At 25.4% G+C, this 22,987-nt stretch overlaps 2 protein-coding genes across 4 annotated transcripts in view; one reads left to right on the forward strand and one right to left on the reverse strand.

Annotated features, from left to right (window-relative positions):
- LOC126895227 (serine-rich adhesin for platelets) overlaps positions 1–9,591 on the reverse strand; it is a 29,674-nt gene extending 20,083 nt beyond the window's left edge. For 2 of the 3 annotated variants that reach the window (XM_050666850.1, XM_050666851.1), the window contains exon 1: positions 9,401–9,591. The gene's annotated coding sequence lies outside the window, so the exon portion shown is untranslated. The remainder of the gene's footprint in view (positions 1–9,400) is intronic. The other variant, XM_050666852.1, reaches the window with a different exon arrangement.
- Positions 9,592–16,116: 6,525 nt separating this feature from the next.
- LOC126895234 (transmembrane protein 70 homolog, mitochondrial) lies at positions 16,117–18,729 on the forward strand. Its single transcript, XM_050666867.1, has 3 exons — positions 16,117–16,322; positions 16,385–16,735; positions 18,343–18,729. Exons 1-3 carry the CDS (start codon positions 16,215–16,217, stop codon positions 18,667–18,669), a joined length of 786 nt encoding a protein of 261 aa, XP_050522824.1. The 5' UTR covers positions 16,117–16,214; the 3' UTR covers positions 18,670–18,729.
- The last annotated feature ends 4,258 nt before the right edge of the window (positions 18,730–22,987 follow it).

Consider the following 22,987-nt stretch of genomic DNA (forward strand, 5'->3'; position numbering starts at 1 on the left):
AATTTCATTGACTAAATTTTACTAACTGTTGTTATAATGGTGTTAACGCTCGACATTGTACGAGGAGTTCCCTGTGCAGTGAAAGTTTAAACTGCTTTCACATTTCCCAGTTGGCTACACTGTTGCCGGCCGACACCGAAGTACTTCCGTTGCATAAGTATAAACAAAAAATTATGTGGGACTACTGTGCCAGAGGTCGAAATAACAGTAGGGATACTTTATCACAAGAATATAAACGATGGTAGACACTATTAAAGAGTGAGAAAGAAACTTCAGACGGATGAACAGCATTAGTAATAAATCATATGAATATTCGGTAAACGTATCACGTCGTAAGCACAAGAATAAAAAGAATTATATGGGACTATTTGCGGTACTAAAGACATACTGGATATGCATATTTGTAGCGTAATCTTCGATTGGACAGTAATTTTAAAGTAGTTTTTTGAAAATGATAACTTGATAAAACTTTTTATGTAGACAAACCATTAAATGTAGTCCTAGTATTATAAAATTCGTTTTAGTTGGTTACTCGGAAGTAATTTGGTTCTACGCGTTTTTGATCGACACGATTTAGCTAAATTACTGTCACTTTATTTCAACTTCTAAACAACGTGACTTAACTAAATTCCCGCAGCATATACCTTAATTGAGTCTTATTGAATTTTTATGGCATAATTGCTAATAGCAATTGGTTAAACAACATTTTTGTCCGGGTGTTGTTACCATTTAGTCTATTATGTGATAAAAAAAGTTCGTGCCGTACAATGATAATAGGTTATTATAATTTATGAACTAAATATTATTTCATAGTGTAGCCCGCAGGTATTCAAATAATAATTCTTACGAAACTGTTTTCACTGAAATCAAAATAAACGCGCATACCAAATAGTTTTTCCAAAATAAATCTAGCGCTCTTTTTTCCAAAAAAAAAAAAAGTGAACACATTTTCAAATCTACCTCATTAACCTAAAACGTCTTAATTAATTGTGGGAAACATTAGTCGGTTAGAAAATTTGCATACCAGTGTAGTCGGTCTAACATGGGATGGACTTGGTGGCGCATTACACGTGTGTTACCTAATAATTAGTAATTTTATGTCGCGAAAATTAGATCAACTCATTCGTGTTATTATTTCGCAAACGACTAGTCCTCTCGCGAGATCAATAGATTAGCAATATATTATGGATACAATATCTTTGTGTACATCACAGTTACACTACACCAGCTATGCGTACACGCATTTGAAAGGTCTACCCGTCCCATTACGGAGTGAAGTTCGTTGTGTAATCGCATTCGACACTACTTGGCTGGTTCCACAACGGACACATACACGGGAGGCTAATAAATGACAAGAGCGGCTGACACGTAAACTGCGCTGTACTAATTCATCGGCGCTTGATAACCAATAATTTTGTTGTTAAAATTTTTCACACACGTGTTGCCATTCGTCTTGTGTCGATTGACCGTGTACCACATCGCACAGGGTTATTTTTTTTATGAATTTTCGTCCCAATAAAAACAAGGAACGTGTTGCGTCACAAGTACATTGCGTGATTGCCGCAATCGGCAGCTAATCGTGTGAACCCCAAATTATTTTCAAGTAGAACTTTTTGATGTATACTTCTCGTATCCCCTGTTGTTTTGTGGGTCTTCGTAATGCATGTTCACAAAATAATATTCCCATACGAAATTGTTTGCTAGTTTCACCATATCCAAGCGATGCATGTGCGCTTATATTATTTTCATACACATAATAACAATAGTAGCCGTAACAGACGGTGGTTAATACGTGTGTAATCTCTAGCCGCATTGCTATTGATGAAGTTCGCGCGACAAAGATGGTGTCAACGTGATCGAAATGATTTTCAAACGTTATAACATACCTGTTATATGACAGCAAAGACAATCCATATTTAAGAATTTTACAACATCATCACCTTTCACTCAGCGACGGTGACGATTCGTAATGCAAACATTCATCATTCACGGTTCGCCAAGGTCGACCATAAGCACATAAGCTCGTTGATTATAATATAACCTGTGCATAGTTCGAAAATATTTGTTTATTGCGTAACACTATTAATTTCAGAGAATTTTGTTTGATTTGGCCATAAATTAATTCCTCACAAGTCATACCTAGTTTTTTATGTCGTATTTTTATTTACATAATTTTACAGTTTTAATGTATGGTCATTCAAAGTTTTATGAATATTATTTCCAGTAAGAGTTTATTTTTAAGACTCATATGTACTCGTGCTCAGCAATATGTTCACTCGGAACAATAAATTAATTCAACTGTCGAGAAAGTCGAGTAACCCGACTTAAAAGACTCACAGGCACATAAAGATTTTGTCAAATATCATTAAAAAATCTAGTACAAGTAATTGATTAAATTTTACGCTGTCACTGAGTTTTTTTATTAAATAATAACCTCAAGTTGATCTTTTGACCGTGTCCAAATCAAATTTGGTTTAATGTCATTAAATATCTTGATTGCCGTATAATCTCGTCTAAGATTTCTAATTTCTAATTACATATTCTTCGGAGTGATTTTTAAAATTTGCTTAGTTTTTTGGCGTTACTTTCAACAATAGAAATTATTTGTGAATCAGGTATTTGTTTAAAGACAAATACAATGATAACTGTTTATCATAGTTCAAAAATAATGATCGGGAAAAACTAATAACTTTAAAATTCTTAATCAATTTTAAACTATAACAGATTTTACTGTAGTTATTTAAAATTAATAATTGACTTAGAATTTTATTCGTGGACTATTTTTTTTTAATTCCAAATATTTTTTATGGCTAATTTATCCATTAGTTAGATCATCAAACGACATATTTCTCTAAATAAATTATGAAAATGCTGTTACAGGCTTCTAATGTTAATCAAAAAAACTGTTTTTAAACAATTTAACTATAAAGCGGTTATGAATTATTTATATTAAATATTTTGTATGCTAACAAAAAACAGAGTCTATTTATCATAGAACTACCACATCACTGTCTAATCTAATGCATTTAGTACTTTTGGAGAGATGTCTCTGAAACTATTTACCATCTGGTATGAAATTTGATGAGCTTACGAATACCTATTATTATAAACAGTAAATTAACTCGATACATCTATTATACTTTTTTTTTTTCGAAGTCGTAACTAAAATAATACATTAAATTTATGTATCTTTCAACGGTATACCTAATTCGTATGGATGCATAAGAGTAATTAATTAAAATAACAAAAATTTACGATGTAATAATTTATTTAAGAAATATATTTATTGAAAGAAAATATAAATTATTAAAACAATTTGGTTAAGATAAAATTGAAATAAATCAATTGCATGATGTATGTCTTAACTAAATTTTAAATTAATACCTTCTTGAAGTCATCATCGAGTCCGTACAAAGATATTGCATAAGAGAAAGTACTACATTAATAAATAGATGTAGTTACTGACTATCTCATATGATTCTATGAAAATTTGAATGAATTGATTTTGCTTCTACAATATTTGTGACAGGATAACGTAACACATATTGGACGTGCGAAGGAACGAATGGTTGAAAGTGGTTTTAATCGATTCCATTGCAATAATTATAATTGTTTGTTTAGCACATTCTTCAGAAATTTTTTGTGATGATTTACCGGTTATTAAAAAACTAAACATCTTTATTGATAGTCACTATTTTGATAGAGTATGACATATATATATATATTAAAATATATATTTTAACCATATATTTTAACCATATATTTTCACTGAAAAATATTATTTTTTAAGTTATTTGAGGACATTGACAATGGTCTAAGAACAAATAAAATAAATTCGGATCAAGGTTCGATGAACAACAAACATCCACAATAGACACGCACAAAGTAAAATAATAGCAATAGAAATATTGTTTAATTATAATCACGACGCGACAGTCAGTCGTGATATTATTATGAATTATCGAAAATCCAAATACATAACCATGCATACTAATTACCTCGTTTGTACATTGTTACATCACCTATAACCATAAGACATTGTTGTATTATATGTCCCTATTATTGTTATTATTTTTGTTTTTAATAAATTTATTTTATAAATGATTCGAACTTAAAAGAAATTGAGGCAATATATGTATCTAACTGATTTATGAAATCAACTTAAAAATATAATTTTTGCACTTTCTCATGTAAATTGTGTTCAGTCCATCTCATGCTTTCGAAATATAAGAGATATGTATCTTAACTGATGGATATGTATTTGAAGATTTTTACAATTATTATTATTATTATTATTATTATATATTTTTTTTTTTGAAGGGAGTGTCGTGTAAAATTGCTTATCACTCGATTATCATTATCAGAGAAATTGTGACTATTCATCAAAACGGATTCATCGTCAACAAGACATCTCAATAGATTACAATACCAACACGATTTTTAATACATTTTCACTTCCCATTTCCGTCGCTTAATGGTTTTTTAGGAAACGTTTAAACATAAATGTTCACATAGCATTTTTAACTATGAATAAATTATTTCAATAACATACTCATTTTATTAAAAATCCTAGAGGTTTCCTTTATGCGTGTTAATTGCAGCAATATGTTTATTATTATTTTTTCAACGATAGTTTTATTAAAATATTTTTCTTTTTTATTCAAAAATAATAGCTTGTTTTCAATAGAATGCGAGTTAAGTATTGAATATAAATATTTCATAATAGTTTTCATTATGAACTCTTTAAATATATGTTAGTTTAATCAACATAGTTTCATTATCGAAATTCTAGTTAAACGTTAAAAATAAACAATATTACTAGTGGCAAGTCTTCAGTATTCAGCTTCTATGAAGAGAAATTTTACCCAAATTATACTGAAAACGTTCACAATTAATATAACAGGCTTTATTGACATTCGTTTGAAATCAATTGTTCATTTCACTTGGGTTTTTTTGCTAAATTTAGTTATCTTAATTGAAATCAGTTGTTAATTAATTCGATATACATTCAAATAATGAAATTAATGTTTTTCAATCATGACTAGCCAATAAATCTTTAGTATTGTTAGACGTACGTTTGCTATTTCGCAAATTGAACAACAGTCAATCAGACCTTCAAAATAACAAACGAAATTAGCCTGTGTGACTCTTTCAGTCAAATTATTATTTATCATTATTTAGTTAGAGACTTGAAACAAAATCATAACAAAATAACAGTATAATAAAGATTATAATAAAAATAATAACCAAAAAAATTAACGAATCAGACAGCTTCCCACATAAAAATCGAGCGAAGTATTGTTCGTGACTTTTGAAAATCACGTACCTATATAAACATAGATACACAATCAGCATCCAAGCCCATTTCGTGTCATTAAACTCTCAACGTTATTTTACTAGAGAATTAGTGCACTCTTCTTCTATTAATGTTATACTACATTTAATTTCACTAAAGTATACAAACCTAAAATTGTTTGACTTCGGTTCATGCTGTTTATAAATGGTTTTTAAAATCCATTGGTTCCGTCTAAAGTTACGACTCATGTGATATAATAAATAATTATGGTATACTATTAAGACAAAAAAACAACATAACTTCTGTAACTCATTGCTAAACATTGTTTTAGAATTATTCAAATTGATACTACTTAAATTCTTCACTTAACTCAAAAAAATTTCATGTACAAAATGAATCGATTTTTTTTTTCTTACTAATTTATATTTTTTAATAATATTATTTGCATTAATGTTGAACCAGTTTACTATTGTAATGACATTTAAAATAATTTTTATTATATCTATACTATAAAACAATTCTACACTTATCAGCTTAGATGTCAAAAAGTAAAAGCTATTTATAACTATAGTTTAAGTATTTATAAATCAAATAGCATATTTCAATACGTGCGAGATATACAATTTCATGTTGTGTTAAATAAATTCAAAATTCTGTTAAAGCATAAGTAAATATTTATTAAGTTTTGAATAAATGCATGCTGTTAAGTATAAGCCAAAGAGTAATTTGAATAATACAAAAATAAATAAAAAGATATTAATACAATTAAGGATCATATTGTTATTTAAAAGCATTGTATGTTAATCAAAAAAGTCAAGGCCAATTATTGTAATAAGCATCTCTATTATGTCACACTTGGTTTCTCTTTATAAATGTTAATTTTTTGGATTAATTTAAGTCTGTTGTCATAATGTAGGTATTCATGAAGTTGACAGTGTTACACGAGCTTTTCAATGACTATAAGTGTTAGTTGTAATTTACTACATGAGATGCGTTATATTATGCTCATCGAGATTATAAACATCGTCTCAGGGTCTTCTTAACATGAGCCAAGACACGACAACTAATGAGTTAAACAAATTAATATATATGATGTTTTTGTTATTGTGTAATTTTTGACTAATGTAATTAGAAATTTTGACATCAAAAATCATGTTTATTGTGACAAAATAATTTATGGACTTGAATTTCAAAAATATTGTTTTAATAAAAATTCCTAGGGTATGCAAAAGTATTGAAATTAAAAATTACTATAGTATTTTAATAAAACATATATAAATAAAACTTAAAAGAACTTGAACATTCGTATGATAACTGAAGTAAAAGTTGTTTACTTTAATAGCGCCGCATAAAAGTTTTTTTCAATTTGACAGATGTTCAAGTTTGTTTGATAATAATTTAATCGTTGTGCACCCAATATATTTATTTATTTATTGAAATTGAGCAATAGTTTAATGTAGCGCATTTATCAATTTAAAAACTTCGTGAGTTCTTTATTACGTTTCACTATGATCTAATTTATATTTATAGACGGATAATTTCTTTAGGTCTATGTCACAATTTGTAAATAAAGTAAAGGTTGAAGGACAAAGTTATAGATTAAAAATAGAAAATTTCATTAAATGAACACTTATTATATTTATAAGATATACAATAAACTGTAATTCTAAGAAGTACAATAAATAGAGCATAAATAAGTTAACCTACCCTGTTTATAACACAAAAGAAATTATGTATTAAAATAGATCCTATAATTTCATAAGTGTTATTTTCATATTAATATTGACTTTTAATTCACAAAACTATTTAGTTATGTAATATGATGTCTTTTCGAATTATTCAGATTCGTTGATCAAATTAATTTTTAAAATTGCTTTGAATTACAATATTCAATGAATTTAGTTAATCTAATCCTCTAATATTGTTACAATACCGCGAAAAGTTACACAATCTATTTTCCAGAACTAATTTTGCTGGATTAATAACCGGATACGTGCGGTCGAACTGCAGACGGATTAGATGACATTAATTTATTTCCATTGTAATGTAAAGATATTTGTCTATATACAGCTGCTATAATATTACAATTATTATTACTTTCTAGTTCAGTCATATTCTAATAAGATTATTGATCGATTTAAATATTGATAAATGAAATAAAAAATACATTATTATAAAACGAATAATTTATCTACTTTAATATGACAGTAAGAGACCATTAACTATACATTTTGGTATGATCATCCTAATGGATACTGGTGATATTACTTTGTTTATTTAAAATTTACGTAACATATATTTGAGTCTTAGAAAAAATTCATTACGACTATCAAAAATAAATACATAAAAAAACTTGGTATCGTTTTAATAGCATGACGGAAATTTTATCAACGTTAGATGATCAATAGTGATATCATAAATAAATTACATTAGAATAGTAATTCATTAAAGAAACAGTCATGCAGTTTGTCACAAAGCCGTTGTATTAAAACCTACAACTAGTAGAACTCAATCTATATAAATAAAAAATTACATTATTTAATATTTTTATAGCCGACACTTTATTGCTGAATAAACCTTTCACTCTCAACACACATCAATGTTTACATGTTCACAAAATCATAATGATACGGCCAGATTGATCATTTAAATCAATAAAGAATCTTCAAAAAGTAAAAATTAAAGAGCGTACTAGATTTGCTTGTAACTTTTATACGCCATGTAACAATTTTTAAATGCCCTCCGGTATTTCCTTAAAAAATAACATAGTTTTTAAAATCGTAGTGGAAGAATGAAATGGAAAGATAAAATAAATAAATTGAAAATTAATTACTAACATAAAATCTAAAGTAAAATAACATTGAACATTAAGTAAAACTAAATAATTCAAATTAATTTAAAGCGTTAAATAAACTTCTTAACAAATTAATGACTTGCATGCATTACACTATTAATATAAATACTGCAATTTCGACATTAAAATAATAATTTAATTAGGTATTATGTACTATAATGATTAAAACTGTTTTTAATCAAACAATTTTTTAATTAGAATATTAAATGGAAATAATTTAAACATCATGTACCACATTATTATAAAACGATATCATGAAAAGTATTATTAATCATTAAATTATAAATAATAATTTTACTATAATATGATTCATTATATTGAAATTTGTCCGACCCCAAGAGTTGGTATAAAAGCGAGGATAAAAAATATAATATAAAATATGATATCAAAATATTTATAAATGCTAAATCTAAACATGTTTCATAATATTAATTTTTACCCGTTTTCCATCACTGGCCTAGCCCCAAAAACCTTCTTTTCCCTCTGCAGCATGTTATGCTCGGGAAATATTACAGCACTCAAATTTAATAGAAACACGATGTTTTTTTAATCGAGATTCAAACATTAGTTTTTAGATCAGATATGTATGTAATTATAACACTCAATACAATATTCGATTTTAATCAACAATCATAATGTACATCACATGTGTACAATATAGTAACACATAAAACCAACAAATTTGGTACATAATGCAAATCACCATCAATTTTGGATCTATTTTTTAAAACGCTAGGATACAAACTATAAATTGAGACCTTTCTTTAGAGAAATACATAGATGAAAACATAACAATTAAATAAATTTAAACCCCATAAAATCTAAAAATTTTAAGGTTCTGCTCCATCTTCTTTTACGATAAATTTAATACTGCTTGTAGCAATAATTATTATTTGACATATATTTTAAATACCAAATCAATAAATTTATTGATTTATAAAAACATATGCAATAAGTTTATTCATTAGTAGAACAAATTATTTTGTTTTATATAAATACTTTCAATGAAAATATTTCACCCTTACATTTAAAAAAAGGTAAATAACTTTCATCGCTGTAAATTACTTTACAAATCACTTAAATAAATAAAAAAATTTATGAAACCTTAAATATGAAATATAATTCTTATTTTATTCAATAACATACATCTTCAATAGTAAAAAATAAAAAGAGTACTAGATTTTCATATAACTTTTATACACCATTTAACTATAGTATAGTAATTTAATAATTAGATATATGATACTCACGTTGAAATAGTTCGACAATCCACGAATAAGGCTTAACTAGAGAATTATCTCAATCATACACAAACGATTTCCGATTTCGTATTTTCAAAAACCATATAATTAACAAAATTCATAATTGACGATCGAGTTGAAATTTATAAATGTAATAATGTTACCATATTCTATCGACCGCACAGGTAAAAATGAAACGACGAACTGACGCGAGTCGACGGTGTTCGCATGTGGTAACGGGCATCAGGTTAGACCATGAGAACTAATGTAAACCCCACTAAATGTAAACAGATTAGTCTCATTCTGGAAATAATTTATTCCACGTTTATCTCATTTTTGTCAACAATTAATTTAATAATATTTATTATTCATTTATCTTATTTAAATTCGTTGATCTTAGATTCTATTATTTCCATTTATTTTATTGCATTTCCGAGAGAATTTTCAAGGGGATCAAGTTATGATAAAATTATGTTACATAGGTGATTTACTTGACTTCAGATTTCATTTTCATTTATCATATGATGAGTTAATTAATGTAAATTAATAAGAAAATAATAAGTTATTTTGAAACGAATTTAATTAGATGTAATGTTAATTTGTTTAAAATTTTTGTTGAGGTCTTGGTAGTAACCTCAACAAATAATTCTGTAATTTAATTAAAAATGTTGTAATGTAATATTAATTTATTTAAATCACATCATATAAAATGTATGCTTGCTAAGTAAAACTCTAATGAATACATTTTTAATAAATGTCTTCAAAAATCTTCATGGCATTTTATCTAGTTGACATTTAAATAAAATCTTATTGAACTATATCTAGATATTTACTTATACTGATATAAAAAATTAGACACACGTTTTAAAGCATATTATTACTAATAAGAATGATTAAGTAAGTCTGTCGATGGACTTTTCTTTTTTCTTTCAGATTAAAAAATTAAATATCAATATTTTTTGTTTAATTTTCAAAAATTAAATAGTTATTTAGATACAATTAAATATATATTAAGACGACAATGAAGGGGTTCTACTTGAGTGACGCTACTCTCAAACTAATAAAATTACATTTCTTAAACAATCTATATGTTGTATAGCTAGTCTATGCTCTTAAACGATGCATCAAATTAATTCTGGAAATTGTTCCATTTGGTCGCATTATGAGAAAGTTTTCAAAATAACAGTTGCTTGAGTGGTTCGACATTTAAAATGTTAATAATGCAATAACTCTTTTTTCAATTATTAATTAAAAGCTTAAGGTTATAATCATACTATCACATACTACAATGAGTACAATATGCAAACATGGAGATTTTTAAAGTTAAAAAATTATTTTAATGACACATTTCTAATTCTTAGAAAAATTATTTTATAGAATATATATATATATATACAAGTGAATACAAGTGAATTATTGTTGTGTTACATAACTACCATTCAATGTGCAATTTTTAGATTTAATTGTTTGAGTAAAACAATAAAATTATGTCCTTATTTGTAGGAGCCTGTAATTATCACACATTAACCCTTTTTACTCGTTACAAACACAGTTGACTCATATCTCGAATCACAAATAAAAGATAATTCTACTTTTTATATGTGACTCAAATTCTGACTATGAAATAATTAATGTTGACATAGTAGTTTAAAAATTATTTGGACCTTTTCCGTTAATTCACTACCACTTGTTTTTTCAAAACCGTTTCATGTTTATATTTACATAATCTCGAATTATACAAAATGCCACGAGTTTGTAATAAACTTACTGCATTATTCTTCCTGTAGCATTCGCTGCTAGAGAAAAGAAATTCATGATAATCTACTCAAATCCAATCATTGACTGACCGCCGAATGCGTACGAAAACCTACAAACGTTCTTTCAAAGCGATAAGATAAGCTTTTGCACGTACACGTAATACGCATATCAAATACTTAGGGCTAATAAACCAATAAATTTTGATATGATATTTTATTATTTATTTTATTTTTTTATAGATCTTAAACGCTGAAAAATCATTAAAATTATAATGTATATGCAAACCTGTTTTTAAAGATTCATATATTTGAAATAAATTGTATTTTTAAATGTGAAAACTAAAAAGTTTTTTGTAGAGAAAGAAACTTAAAATTCAGGAACTGATACCAGTTTTCTGATAACCGGTTAAAAAAGATTTTTTCAGTTTTTCTAACCAAAATCGCCTACAATCCAAAAACAAAATTCTAAAACCGAAACTGTATTCAAATTGAACAGTGTCAATATCTGCTTAATGATACTTTTTGTATAACACTATATATATATATATATATATATATATTTATATTTACTAGTTATAAAAAATAAGCCGAATAAACCATCGTTAATTATAAACCTTACTTTAGATATTGAACAAAATCAAAAACTTATAATAAATTAACTATATATATTTTTTTTTGCAGTCAGCATGTTTGCAATTTGTATTTTATTATTATTTAAAATTTATTTTTCCAGATCAATCCAGAATTTACAATTAATATTTACTGTAAAAAAGTTTTACTATGGCGTTACTCAATTATTATGTCCAAAAAAAAATGTTCAACATTTAATAAAATTCAGTTCAATAATCTTCAGAATATGAAGCCTAATGTAAAAAAATTCCCGTATCAATAATTTTTAAAATAACTTTGTCAAGAACTAATAATGTCAAAACGAGATAAAAAATTTCCCTCGTTCTCCGTAAATGGGGGAAATTTACAAAAAAATTACAAATGTAATAATGGCTAATTTTCGACATTTTTTTCAATTTTTTTATAAATCAGACTCTTTACCTGTCCACAGGGAGGGATTTAAAATGACAACTTTTTCACAAAAAATTACCTTTTTCAACTTAACTTTTGAAAGTGTTCCAGAAAGTTTGACACTTTTATATATATCTTAAATTAAAGTTAATGTAATGTACTATAAAATTAAAAAAATTGTCCCGACGACTTATCTTCTTTGTGAAAATAGCAGCCGTAGTTAAAAACATGGTATTTTTGTGTTAAAATTTTTAATTTTCGATTTTATATTTTCATGTTTAAACTGCTATAACTTTTAGAATAAAATTTGATTTGGTCATTTTTGAAAGAATAATATTTATATTCCTTTTTCATTCGAAATACTTTATCTTAATCAGGATATAAATAAGGAAATAAGAGATCTTGTATCTTTTGGATAATCCACCAATTTTTTTAAAATTAAACACTATCTACAGATTTGCATCGTGGCTTTTTTTATGATAGTGATTTTAATCACTGTCAGATATTATTATACTGACCCAACTATGCCATATCCACACTATGCCGTGGCCCCATTGTGCTGGGTTTTTTTCCTCACTTTAATCCCTACTTATATAAACTACTTGGTGTCAGCCGTTCAACCAATATTATAAATTATAAAATGTACTACCTAGTCGTAAGTTATACAATACTTTATCATAAAAACTGAACAAATCATACAAGCTAGAACAATTATTCAACTTAAGTTAAAGTTATGTTATTTTTAAGGTTTTTTACTTAAAATCATCATCAGTTCCTAAAATATTGTTGATCAATACTAAATTATTGTGAAATATTATTTATAAATTATAGTGATATTTTAAACAGTATTATGTTGTTATTATTGTAATTATTTCTATTAATTACAGTTCAATTTTTCCAAATCATCACTTTTTATTAATTCATTTCTAATAATTATTAGCTATTTCCGTTTTTAAGACCACGCGATATAAAAATAATTTCAATACATTTAGATTTAGTTAATATACGAATATAATATATTCGAATAATTTTTTAATATTATTTAAAAATAGACATTGATTTTTATGGAAATTGTTCCATTGACTGAAAAGTTTTGTTGAAAAATTCCTAAAACTAAATTAACCCAGTTATTTTATTATGTGCCTTCCACGCTTAGATACATTACAATAACCACTGAAAATATGTAAACAAAATTTTTTTTTGTATATTTCTCCAAGACACAATCTTAAACAAAATAGTACATAGTTATTTATTATCTTACAAATACAAATAATGAAATTCTATAGTTTAGATTATTCATATAAATGTTAATTTTAGCACTGATGACAAAGTTCTTTTCATTTTCAATAGTATTCTTTGAAATTATTACTTATCATAAATTGTATTTTTTATAAAATCTACATTTGTTGTGTTATAATAAATGAATTAAAATTTTTCAAATCAAATATATTTTTAACATGCATTTGATTAAATCCATATTAAAACTGCAAATGCAATTATAAAATGAATATAATAAAAATTGATCACTTGTGGCTAATTAATTAAGTAAAATTAAAACTATATTAAAAATATTATTAATATAGTTTTAATTTTACTTATAAAATGAAGTTTACCTTTTAGATTAGATTCAAATTAAAATAATAATTTATATTTTTTTAACATTAATTTATTTATTTTAACTTGAAGTTAAAATTTACTATTTCAATTTATAAAACTAAATATAAAAATTAAAAAAATATTTTATATTACTTGTATTATAAGATATAGTATACGTAGTAATATTATAATATTTTTTTTTTTTTTAATAAAAATATATATATTTTAAAATATATCATGTTTCATCCACTATATGCTGTTGGTTTAGATATTGTCAACTATGAAAGGGTTACAGCATGTTTTATTAAAGGTCCCATTTCACACTTCACCAATTGACTAGTCCGTTTTAGACAGTTTACTATAATGTATTGTTAGTATGCTTTGGGAATCAGTTTTTTATTATTTGTTAGTCACACATATTTTATACATATATAATAGAAGTATTTTGCTGTTGCGTGTAATTCATTAAGTGACCTACCACATAGTTTCACCATAGACGGCGTTCTGACTACTATGCCGCGCCGTCGATTCATCAATACACTGTCAAAAAATGTATAACAACAATAATAATAAGAAATCTCAAGAAACTAGGTTAATAAATGTTCCAACAACACATCTACATTATATGGAACAATTGTTCCCCATTAAAAGATCAGTTCACATACAGTTGATCTTGTTACTTCATCAACTATTTGGTTAAACTTTTCTCATATCACAGTAGTCGACGGATATGGAACTCGGCGAAAATTGGTATTCTTGGGAACAGCATCGACGTAGACTATTTTTTTTTTAAATAGTTAAAACTTTGATTGCAATGTAGTTTATAAAAATAAAATCAAAAAAATTATAGGTGTGGTCAGTAATTAGCGATATAAACTTTCTCAATCATAATACATATTAGAAAAAGAGATGAATAACACCTTATGGTCAAATTATTGCGTAATTATTGCTCTATATTAAATTATTAAAATTCACTTATATTTACATTGAGATAAATACTTTACTATTTTAATACTTATATCTTTTGAGTAAAAATTATTGTTATTTGTTATTTGAGTCATGTTATTTGAAACGAATTTCATAAATTATTTATAATGGCCTTTAATTTTTTTAACATGACTTTTTATTACGATGAGATTCTTCTCGTAAAGACATTGTATTAGTTATATCTATAGCGAATTAAATTTATTACCTTTGTAGGTAGCTAGTTGTTAGTTATTTCTGTAATGAAAAATGCAAAAACTTTTTTCTACAAAAAATCATTTTTTAAGAAGAGTATTAAAAAAAAAAAATCCATCATAAACTTAAATAGAGTTAAAAGTTTTATATCTATCATAATNAATCCATCATAAACTTAAATAGAGTTAAAAGTTTTATATCTATCATAATACATTAACTAGTATATCTATACGTTTCATTTTTAGTACAGTAAAATGTTGACTATAAATTCCACATATTACAGACAATCCTGAAATCGCAAAAATATTAGACAACATAATATGTTATATTATGGTCTCTCTGATTTTTTACAAGTTTATTAAATCAATAATGACCAATTCAATTTTATAATTTTATATTTATCTAGTGATAAATTTACTTATTTACTTAATTAGATATTGGGTTATTCAGATTTGGAAGATTATAGTTGATCAATCTACTAGTAAATAATTTTTCAAGGTTGAAGGGTTATTTTTTCGCATACGACCATAAATAAAAATAATAATATAATTAAAGTCTGTAATATAAGTTTGGAAGCAAAAGAAAACACTTAAAATTAATTTAATTTTGATAATTGATAGTAATTTGATTTTTAAAAGTATTTTTTTTTTAATATATTCTCTTAAAATTAATATCATACTTATATGTATCATTAATGATTTTTTATTTTAATTAAAATTAGTTTCTTTCCAAGTATCAAATTAAAAATAAAAATAATATTTAATAAAATATATTATTTCATTACATAGTATATTTTATAAATTTAATTATTAGTAATTTTTAATTTTTAAAACAAATATATAATCAAAAATAATAGTTTTATACATATGATGTACATAAATTTAAGGAACTAGTACTGTCTTTATACACGTGAGCTGTTGTACTTCCATAACAAAAAAAAATTATTAATTCAAATTTTATTAAAATTATGTGTGTTTTGTCATAATACAAACTTTATAAAATAATTTCTATTTGATGAAACAAAAAGTTTATAAAATTTACAAAAAAATATTTTATTTCACATTAATTTAAAAAAACATACAACATATTTTGGCTTATAAATTATTTAATACCTTTTATTTGCACACACTGTTTTTCCTTTACTTCTTATCATACCATTTATCATCAATATTTACAATATTTTAAGAGCTAGTAATTTTACCGGCATACTTGGTTACATTTTCATTTAAATTTTTTAATGTGTTATTAGTAATATTTATTATTAAGCTAATATGTATTCTAATGCATTACGCTCTTGCTCCTTTTCTTTAGTTAGAAGTGGCTCATATATATTTCAAACCAAACATAGTATAGTTGCTATTCTTAATAAAAGATCTTATGTAAGTATCTGTTAACAAAAACCTGTTAAGTTCTAGTATTAATTGTAAATCCTTAAAATTAGCAATCTAATAAGTCAGAACATACAAATATTAGTGTTATGAGTAAGACTGATGATTGGGAACAAGTTTATTCAGGAATGCTAGAATCTAGAATTCGTCAACTCAAAATTGTATCATTTATGACAAGTGGAGCAGGATTATTCGTTCAACCATTATTACTACAAAAGGCTGCTGAAGTAGGTAGTAGTTTAGCAGCAACAATTGGCGTATGTACAATTGCTGGATTCTTCACATTTGTAACACCAATACTTATCCATTTAGTTACACGTAAATATGTTACACGTGTTGACTACAATAACAAAAATGATCAATATTTGGCCACTACAATATCATTTTTTTTGAAACCTAAAAAGGCGAGTATTAAGATTATCTTATTATATGCATATATTCTTTACTATATTATTTATTTACTGTAAAATATTGTAGTGAACTCTATAAATAATTAAAGGATTCACTTGTACTATTTTCAGATAATTCCTCTTTATTAATGTATAATATTCTCCACAATATTTTTTTAATGTAAATATAATTAATAGAAATGGTTTATATATTTATAAACATTTATATGTATTTATACATTATGAACAATTAAGAAGAAAAATTTTTAGATTTTGTATAAGTATTTTTTTGGAAATTTAAAATGTGTATAGTGATGACATCACAATCTTTACTAGTACAATAATAATGGTAATAGTTTAACTACAAAATTATTTAGGCGCCCTTTTTATCTCATTTAGGAATGTATTGTGCTTCAACTAATAGGTATTATGGTTTGATTCCATTGTGCTAGGCTTTCCTAAGATTTTCTTATTCTCATTAATGGAAGCATAATTATTAAAAAAAGGTGTTAAATATAAACAGAATAATAATAAAAAATGAATAAATTGTCAAATTTAATTTGTAAGGCTAGAGGTGTGGAGATCAGCTCTTGAAGAAAAGGGTTTAAGAATAAGTAGGAGTACATATAGAACATATAGAGTATGAGTTTGATAAAGAAAAACACGAGGTAGATAAAATAAGGAGACCTATGATAATTGGCGAGGACGTGATTGGAGAGGTGGAAAGTTTTAAGTATCTAGGATCAGTTGTGCAAAAGAGCGGTGGTATTGACTAGGATGTAAAACACAGGTTAAAATGTAGATGGTGGAAGTGGAGAGAAGCGTCTGATATCTTATGCGATAAAAGAATTCCAATGGGGCTGAAACGTAAATTCTACAAGTCTGTAGTGAGATATGATGTATGGTTCAGAATATTGGGCGGTTGATAAGAAAGTAAGCAGTAAATGAGTGTAACAGAGATGAGAATACTTAGATGGATGAGTGGAGTATCTAGAGAAAATAGGATAAGAAATGAGTATATAAGAGGGACTATAGGTGTAGCGTCAATCTTGGATAAGATGAGAGAAAATAGATTTAGTTTGGTCATTTTATAAGAAGAGAAGAATTGGAATCTGTAAGAACAGTTATAGAAATGAATGATGAAGGAAGAAGAGGTAGAGAAAGACCAAAAAAGAGATGAAGAGATATTATTGAATGTGATATGAGGACAACTGATGTGAGCGTAGAGGATGTGGGAGATTTTGTCAAGTGAAAGTTTAGGATAAGACTCCAAGGAGTTGGGATTAAGGCGAGGAAAAAGAAGAAGAAGTAGGTATTGTATCATATGTTAATGAAAGAGAAATAAAACCAATTAATATTTTAGGCTTTTCATGAATCATTCATATGTTATTTTATCATCTGTATTTAAAATCCTGTAAAATGGTATATATGTATACTTTTTGAATGATAAAAGAAAGTAATATTTCAAAATTTTTTACCATCTCATTTTGAAATTTTTTACTTTTAATGAACTATAAGTTTTAATTTTCTTATAATAATAACTTTTTTTAAATAAAATGTACATAGAATCCATATTTAAAAAAATTGTTTTGTTTAATTATTGAAATTATTATTTTCTTTAGGTTTTATTTAAAACTCATGAAGTAAGACTACCAATGAGTCAAAAACTCACCATAACATTTTACATTAGAAATATTCCATTATTCATTGACCCTCAAGCATTTACTGACATGATGCATTATCAACGTATACTTGGTTATGATAAGCCTTATCAGTTGGACACAGAGTTTACAAATGTAGTAAACAAACCTGTAATTAAGGCTGCAAATAAAAGTTATAAAAAACCACAAGAAAAAGATATCATTGATGACAAAGCTGCTAAAATTTTAGGAATAGAAAAGAAAATTAAAAAACCAGTTGTTAAAGTTGCTAATAAACCAATTGTATAATGAATAATAGTTTTCATTCTTTATGATTTAGATTTGTAAATATAATATGTTAATGTAAAACTTGTTTTATTATTAAAAAATATTTTAATATATAATTCTTTATAAATAAGTTTTGTTTAAAAAAATGTTGTTTTAAAAAAATTAAGAAAACAGATAATTTTGGTTAACTGTTTAGAACAAATGAACTTTAAATGAACAATGAAAAATTTTATTCCTGCAAATAAATATTGAGACAATAATCATTAAACATTTGTTAATTTATATTATTTATGCAAAAGTCTCAATTTGTATACTCGTTATTAAAATCTTTTAATATCCTCTAAAATCAAATAAGCATACAGTATTTTATTAAAAATTGTTTAAATTAAATTGTGTTGCTTTTGTTTGTCTATTTATTTTAATCATTAATAAATACAATAAATAACAATAATAATAAGAATTTTCAACTGTACAATATTATTTTCCAAAATAAATTTTCGGAAATTATCTGTGCTTAAAGTTATTCTTCGTATAAAATATATTAAATTATATATTGATTGTTCATTATTTTATAGAATGAATATTTTCTTATGTGTTTCTATTATTATAAAATACAAAATTGTCTGTACGTATTATAAAAAAATAAGTAGGTAACTGAAATTACTTTATTACAATATCACAATGGTCAAGTGTGCAAAAAAAAAAAAATCATAATGTATTACTAAAAATACATTTTTTATTTTGTAACTATATCATTTATCATTGTTAAAAGTAATGTTATTCAACTACTGTACTGACATAACATTATCTGAGGTAACAAATTCACTTCTATTTTTCACCCCTAGGACTTATCAGAATACAATGGAAAAATAATTATATTAATTACAGTTGGCACAATATGATATCTACTTGAATACTTAGTAAATTTAGTAAACTATTTTTTTAGATGCACTTTTAAAAAATATCCAAATTCATATACATGCGTTGGAAGTTTTTAATGCATACAGTCTAAGGGAAAATTTAGATAAATATGTTGTATTACATTAGAGATAATAAAAGGGCTTAGCCTCTCCAATAATTTCATATTACCACTAAATTTTTTTAACTTTCTTAAATTTTGTTTAACTAACAAAGTATGTTTATTGATTATTTAAATATTTTTGGCTTCGATCCGAAGCAGAGAAGGTATTAATTTTACTATATGTTTTTTTATTTTTTTTTTTTATGTCTGTTACCACTTTTTCTCAACTCTAACCTAACCGATTTCTTTCAACANTCTTTCTCAACTCTAACCTAATCGATTTCTTTCAACAATACGTCAAAATATCACAAATCGAATCTAGTCGAAGACATTAAACTCGAAAATAGGAAAAATTTCCCTCGTTCCCCATAAATAGGGGAAATCTCAAAAAAAAATTACAAATTCAAAAATAACTAATTTTTGACATTTTTTAAATTAAAACTGCCATAACTTTCTTAAAAATGAACAAATCAATGTAATATTTTTTTATAGATGCTTGATGTTTTTACCTATCATTTGGTGTATTTTTTTTTATAAATCTGACTCTTTACTCGCTCTCAGATGGGATTTTAAATGACAAATTTTTTACAAAAAATTTATTTTTTTCAACTTAACTTTTGAAAGTGTTCCGGAAATACTGACACTTTTATATATATCTTAAATTAAAGTTAATGTACTTTGTACATTATTATGGAAAAACAAATTTGTTTTTCCATGTAAAAAATTTATCAAGGCAGAATTGTGGTGACNTTTTTCTCAACTCTAACCTAACCGATTTCTTTCAACAATACGTCAAAATATCACAAATCGAATCTAGTCGAAGACATTAAACTCGAAAATAGGAAAATTTCCCTCGTTCCCCATAAATAGGGGAAATCTCAAAAAAAAATTACAAATTCAAAAATAACTAATTTTTGACATTTTTTAAATTAAAACTGCCATAACTTTCTTAAAAATGAACAAATCAATGTAATATTTTTTTATAGATGCTTGATGTTTTTACCTATCATTTGGTGTATTTTTTTTTATAAATCTGACTCTTTACTCGCTCTCAGATGGGATTTTAAATGACAAATTTTTTACAAAAAATTTATTTTTTTCAACTTAACTTTTGAAAGTGTTCCGGAAATACTGACACTTTTATATATATCTTAAATTAAAGTTAATGTACTTTGTACATTATTATGGAAAAACAAATTTGTTTTTCCATGTAAAAAATTTATCAAGGCAGAATTGTGGTGACCCAATGTGTCCCGGTGCTAAAATAAAGCACCTTGAAAGGATATTTTTCTATATATTTTTACTATTTTAGAAATTGACAAATAATTTGAAATTTGAAATTTTGGTACTGTTGTATCTTAAAAGAAACAACCCTAGTGTCTTAAATTAAAGTAATAAAAGTTTAATAATAACTCAAATGTATTTATTATAGATATAATTAAACAATGCAAAACATACAAAATAAATATACACTAAAAACACAATAAAACAATACACAAAATGAAAACAAAAAAAATGTCATAAACGTACCACGCGAAAAGAGATTACCTTCGGTGCTCCTGAGATCCTCTCTCCTCTACAATTCATTCCATTTCGTCTTATACAGGGTGATTTTTTTATCATAACCCACTCATTTACTTGTAGAATAAATATAATTTAAATATTATTTTTGGTTTTCTTTAGTTACACATTATTCTTAAATTATTAACTATTTAAAACTTTTTATGTTCATCCCTTATGCCTTGTAAGGGTGTCAACTTTGTCTTTTTGTCTTTTAAATGGGAACACATATTTTGAATATAATAAAATGTTTGGATTTTTAATTAAATAGTAAATGGCATTTGAATTTTTAATATAACTTTATTAGTTTATTAGATATAAACATTTAAAGTTTCAAATTTTTGAGTTAATATACATGTATAATACACATGATGATATGATTACAAATACAGGTAGCTAAATGGTTTATATGATATCAATGTCGCAGTTACGGATTGTTTATTATCAATTATGACTATCATAGATATACTTTCAGTATTGTCAGTTAGTGTATTTATAAACTCACAACAACGTGCCTTACTACCATTGATAATAACAATGCTGTGTACCTGCTAATTTCTTTGAAGTTGTTTTAAACAAAGTAACTCATAACTAAATACTTTATTTATAATAAGTAAACAAATAATAAAATCTCCTTTCAGTATTGATGTTCGTAAATTACTTGCTTTTGATGATGTTTCAGTGTCATTCCACTTCGAAATTATAAATAACGATTCAATTAGGTACACAAAAAGCTCAAGAAAATCATTGACAGCATAAAAACGTTCAACTCATTTAGTCGCACATAATTGTTTTAATGATTTTTTAGTTATACATTTTTGACTTTCTTCGATTTGACTTTTCAACACATCTTTTCGCTTTGGGTATATGAAAAAATCTCTAACTTTAATGTTGTTCCTAATCAATTTCGTGTATCTTGTATAGAAGATGAATAAGAAATAGCAAGGTTTAAAACATGAACAGCACAATGAACAAACGTCGCAAGCGGATAACTTTGGTGAATAAGAGATTGAGCTCCGTTAAATTGACCAGACATAGAAGCACATCCATCGTAACACTGTCCTCTAACGTATTTTGTTTCTACACCAAATGAATGTAAATTTTGAATAATAGTATATAAACCTTTTCCAGTAGTATCTGTTGTAGGCACAAACTGAAGAATTCTTCCTTGATAATCATATTTTCAACATCTAAATATCGAACACACAAAGTTACTTGTTCGCTTCCACCAATGTCGGCCGTTTCATCAGCAAGTATTTTGAAACATCTTTGGGCATTTATGTTTNGTAAGTATTTTGAAACATCTTTGGGCATTTATGTTTGTTACGATTTAATTTAAAATAATTTCATTACAGGATTCAATTATTTCATTTTGAAGTGTTTCACTTGTATATTTTATTGTTTCTTCAGCTTCCAAAAATGATTTTAAACGGTCATCTCCTTGGGCTATGTATCTTAATATTTTTCTATTTATATGCATAAATATTCTGTTAACCGATATCAAATTTATTCCACTTGAACTATCATAAAAAAATCTCTATCATTTGTAAACTAATGTAATAAATAAACAAACAAATACAAAAGGTTTTTCTTCAAAATATCTTTAAAATATATATTTTGATAATTCTCTGTAATAAATTCTTAAAATATTGTATTCTTTGACCAATAATACAATTAAAATAAATAAGTATTGTTTATACTAAATTTATTTATAATTGGCTTATACATTTTTTTAATGAATTTTTACAATTAAGTTTC

The sequence above is a fragment of the Daktulosphaira vitifoliae genome, unplaced genomic scaffold (assembly GCF_025091365.1).
Source record: "Daktulosphaira vitifoliae isolate Bord-2020 unplaced genomic scaffold, ASM2509136v1 Scaffold_1, whole genome shotgun sequence".
In the NCBI taxonomy this organism is placed as follows: domain Eukaryota; kingdom Metazoa; phylum Arthropoda; class Insecta; order Hemiptera; family Phylloxeridae; genus Daktulosphaira; species Daktulosphaira vitifoliae.

What these genes read in the sequence shown, in the direction of transcription:
- LOC126895234 (XM_050666867.1), top strand. Translation starts at nt 16,215, where the DNA reads ATGTATTCTAATGCATTACGCTCTTGCTCCTTTTCTTTAGTTAGAAGT. An exon ending in TTCTTAATAAAAGATCTTAT is followed by an intron (nt 16,323 to 16,384) that starts GTAAGTATCTGT and finishes CCTTAAAATTAG; the next exon opens with CAATCTAATAAGTCAGAACA. An exon ending in TTTTTTTGAAACCTAAAAAG is followed by an intron (nt 16,736 to 18,342) that starts GCGAGTATTAAG and finishes TATTTTCTTTAG; the next exon opens with GTTTTATTTAAAACTCATGA.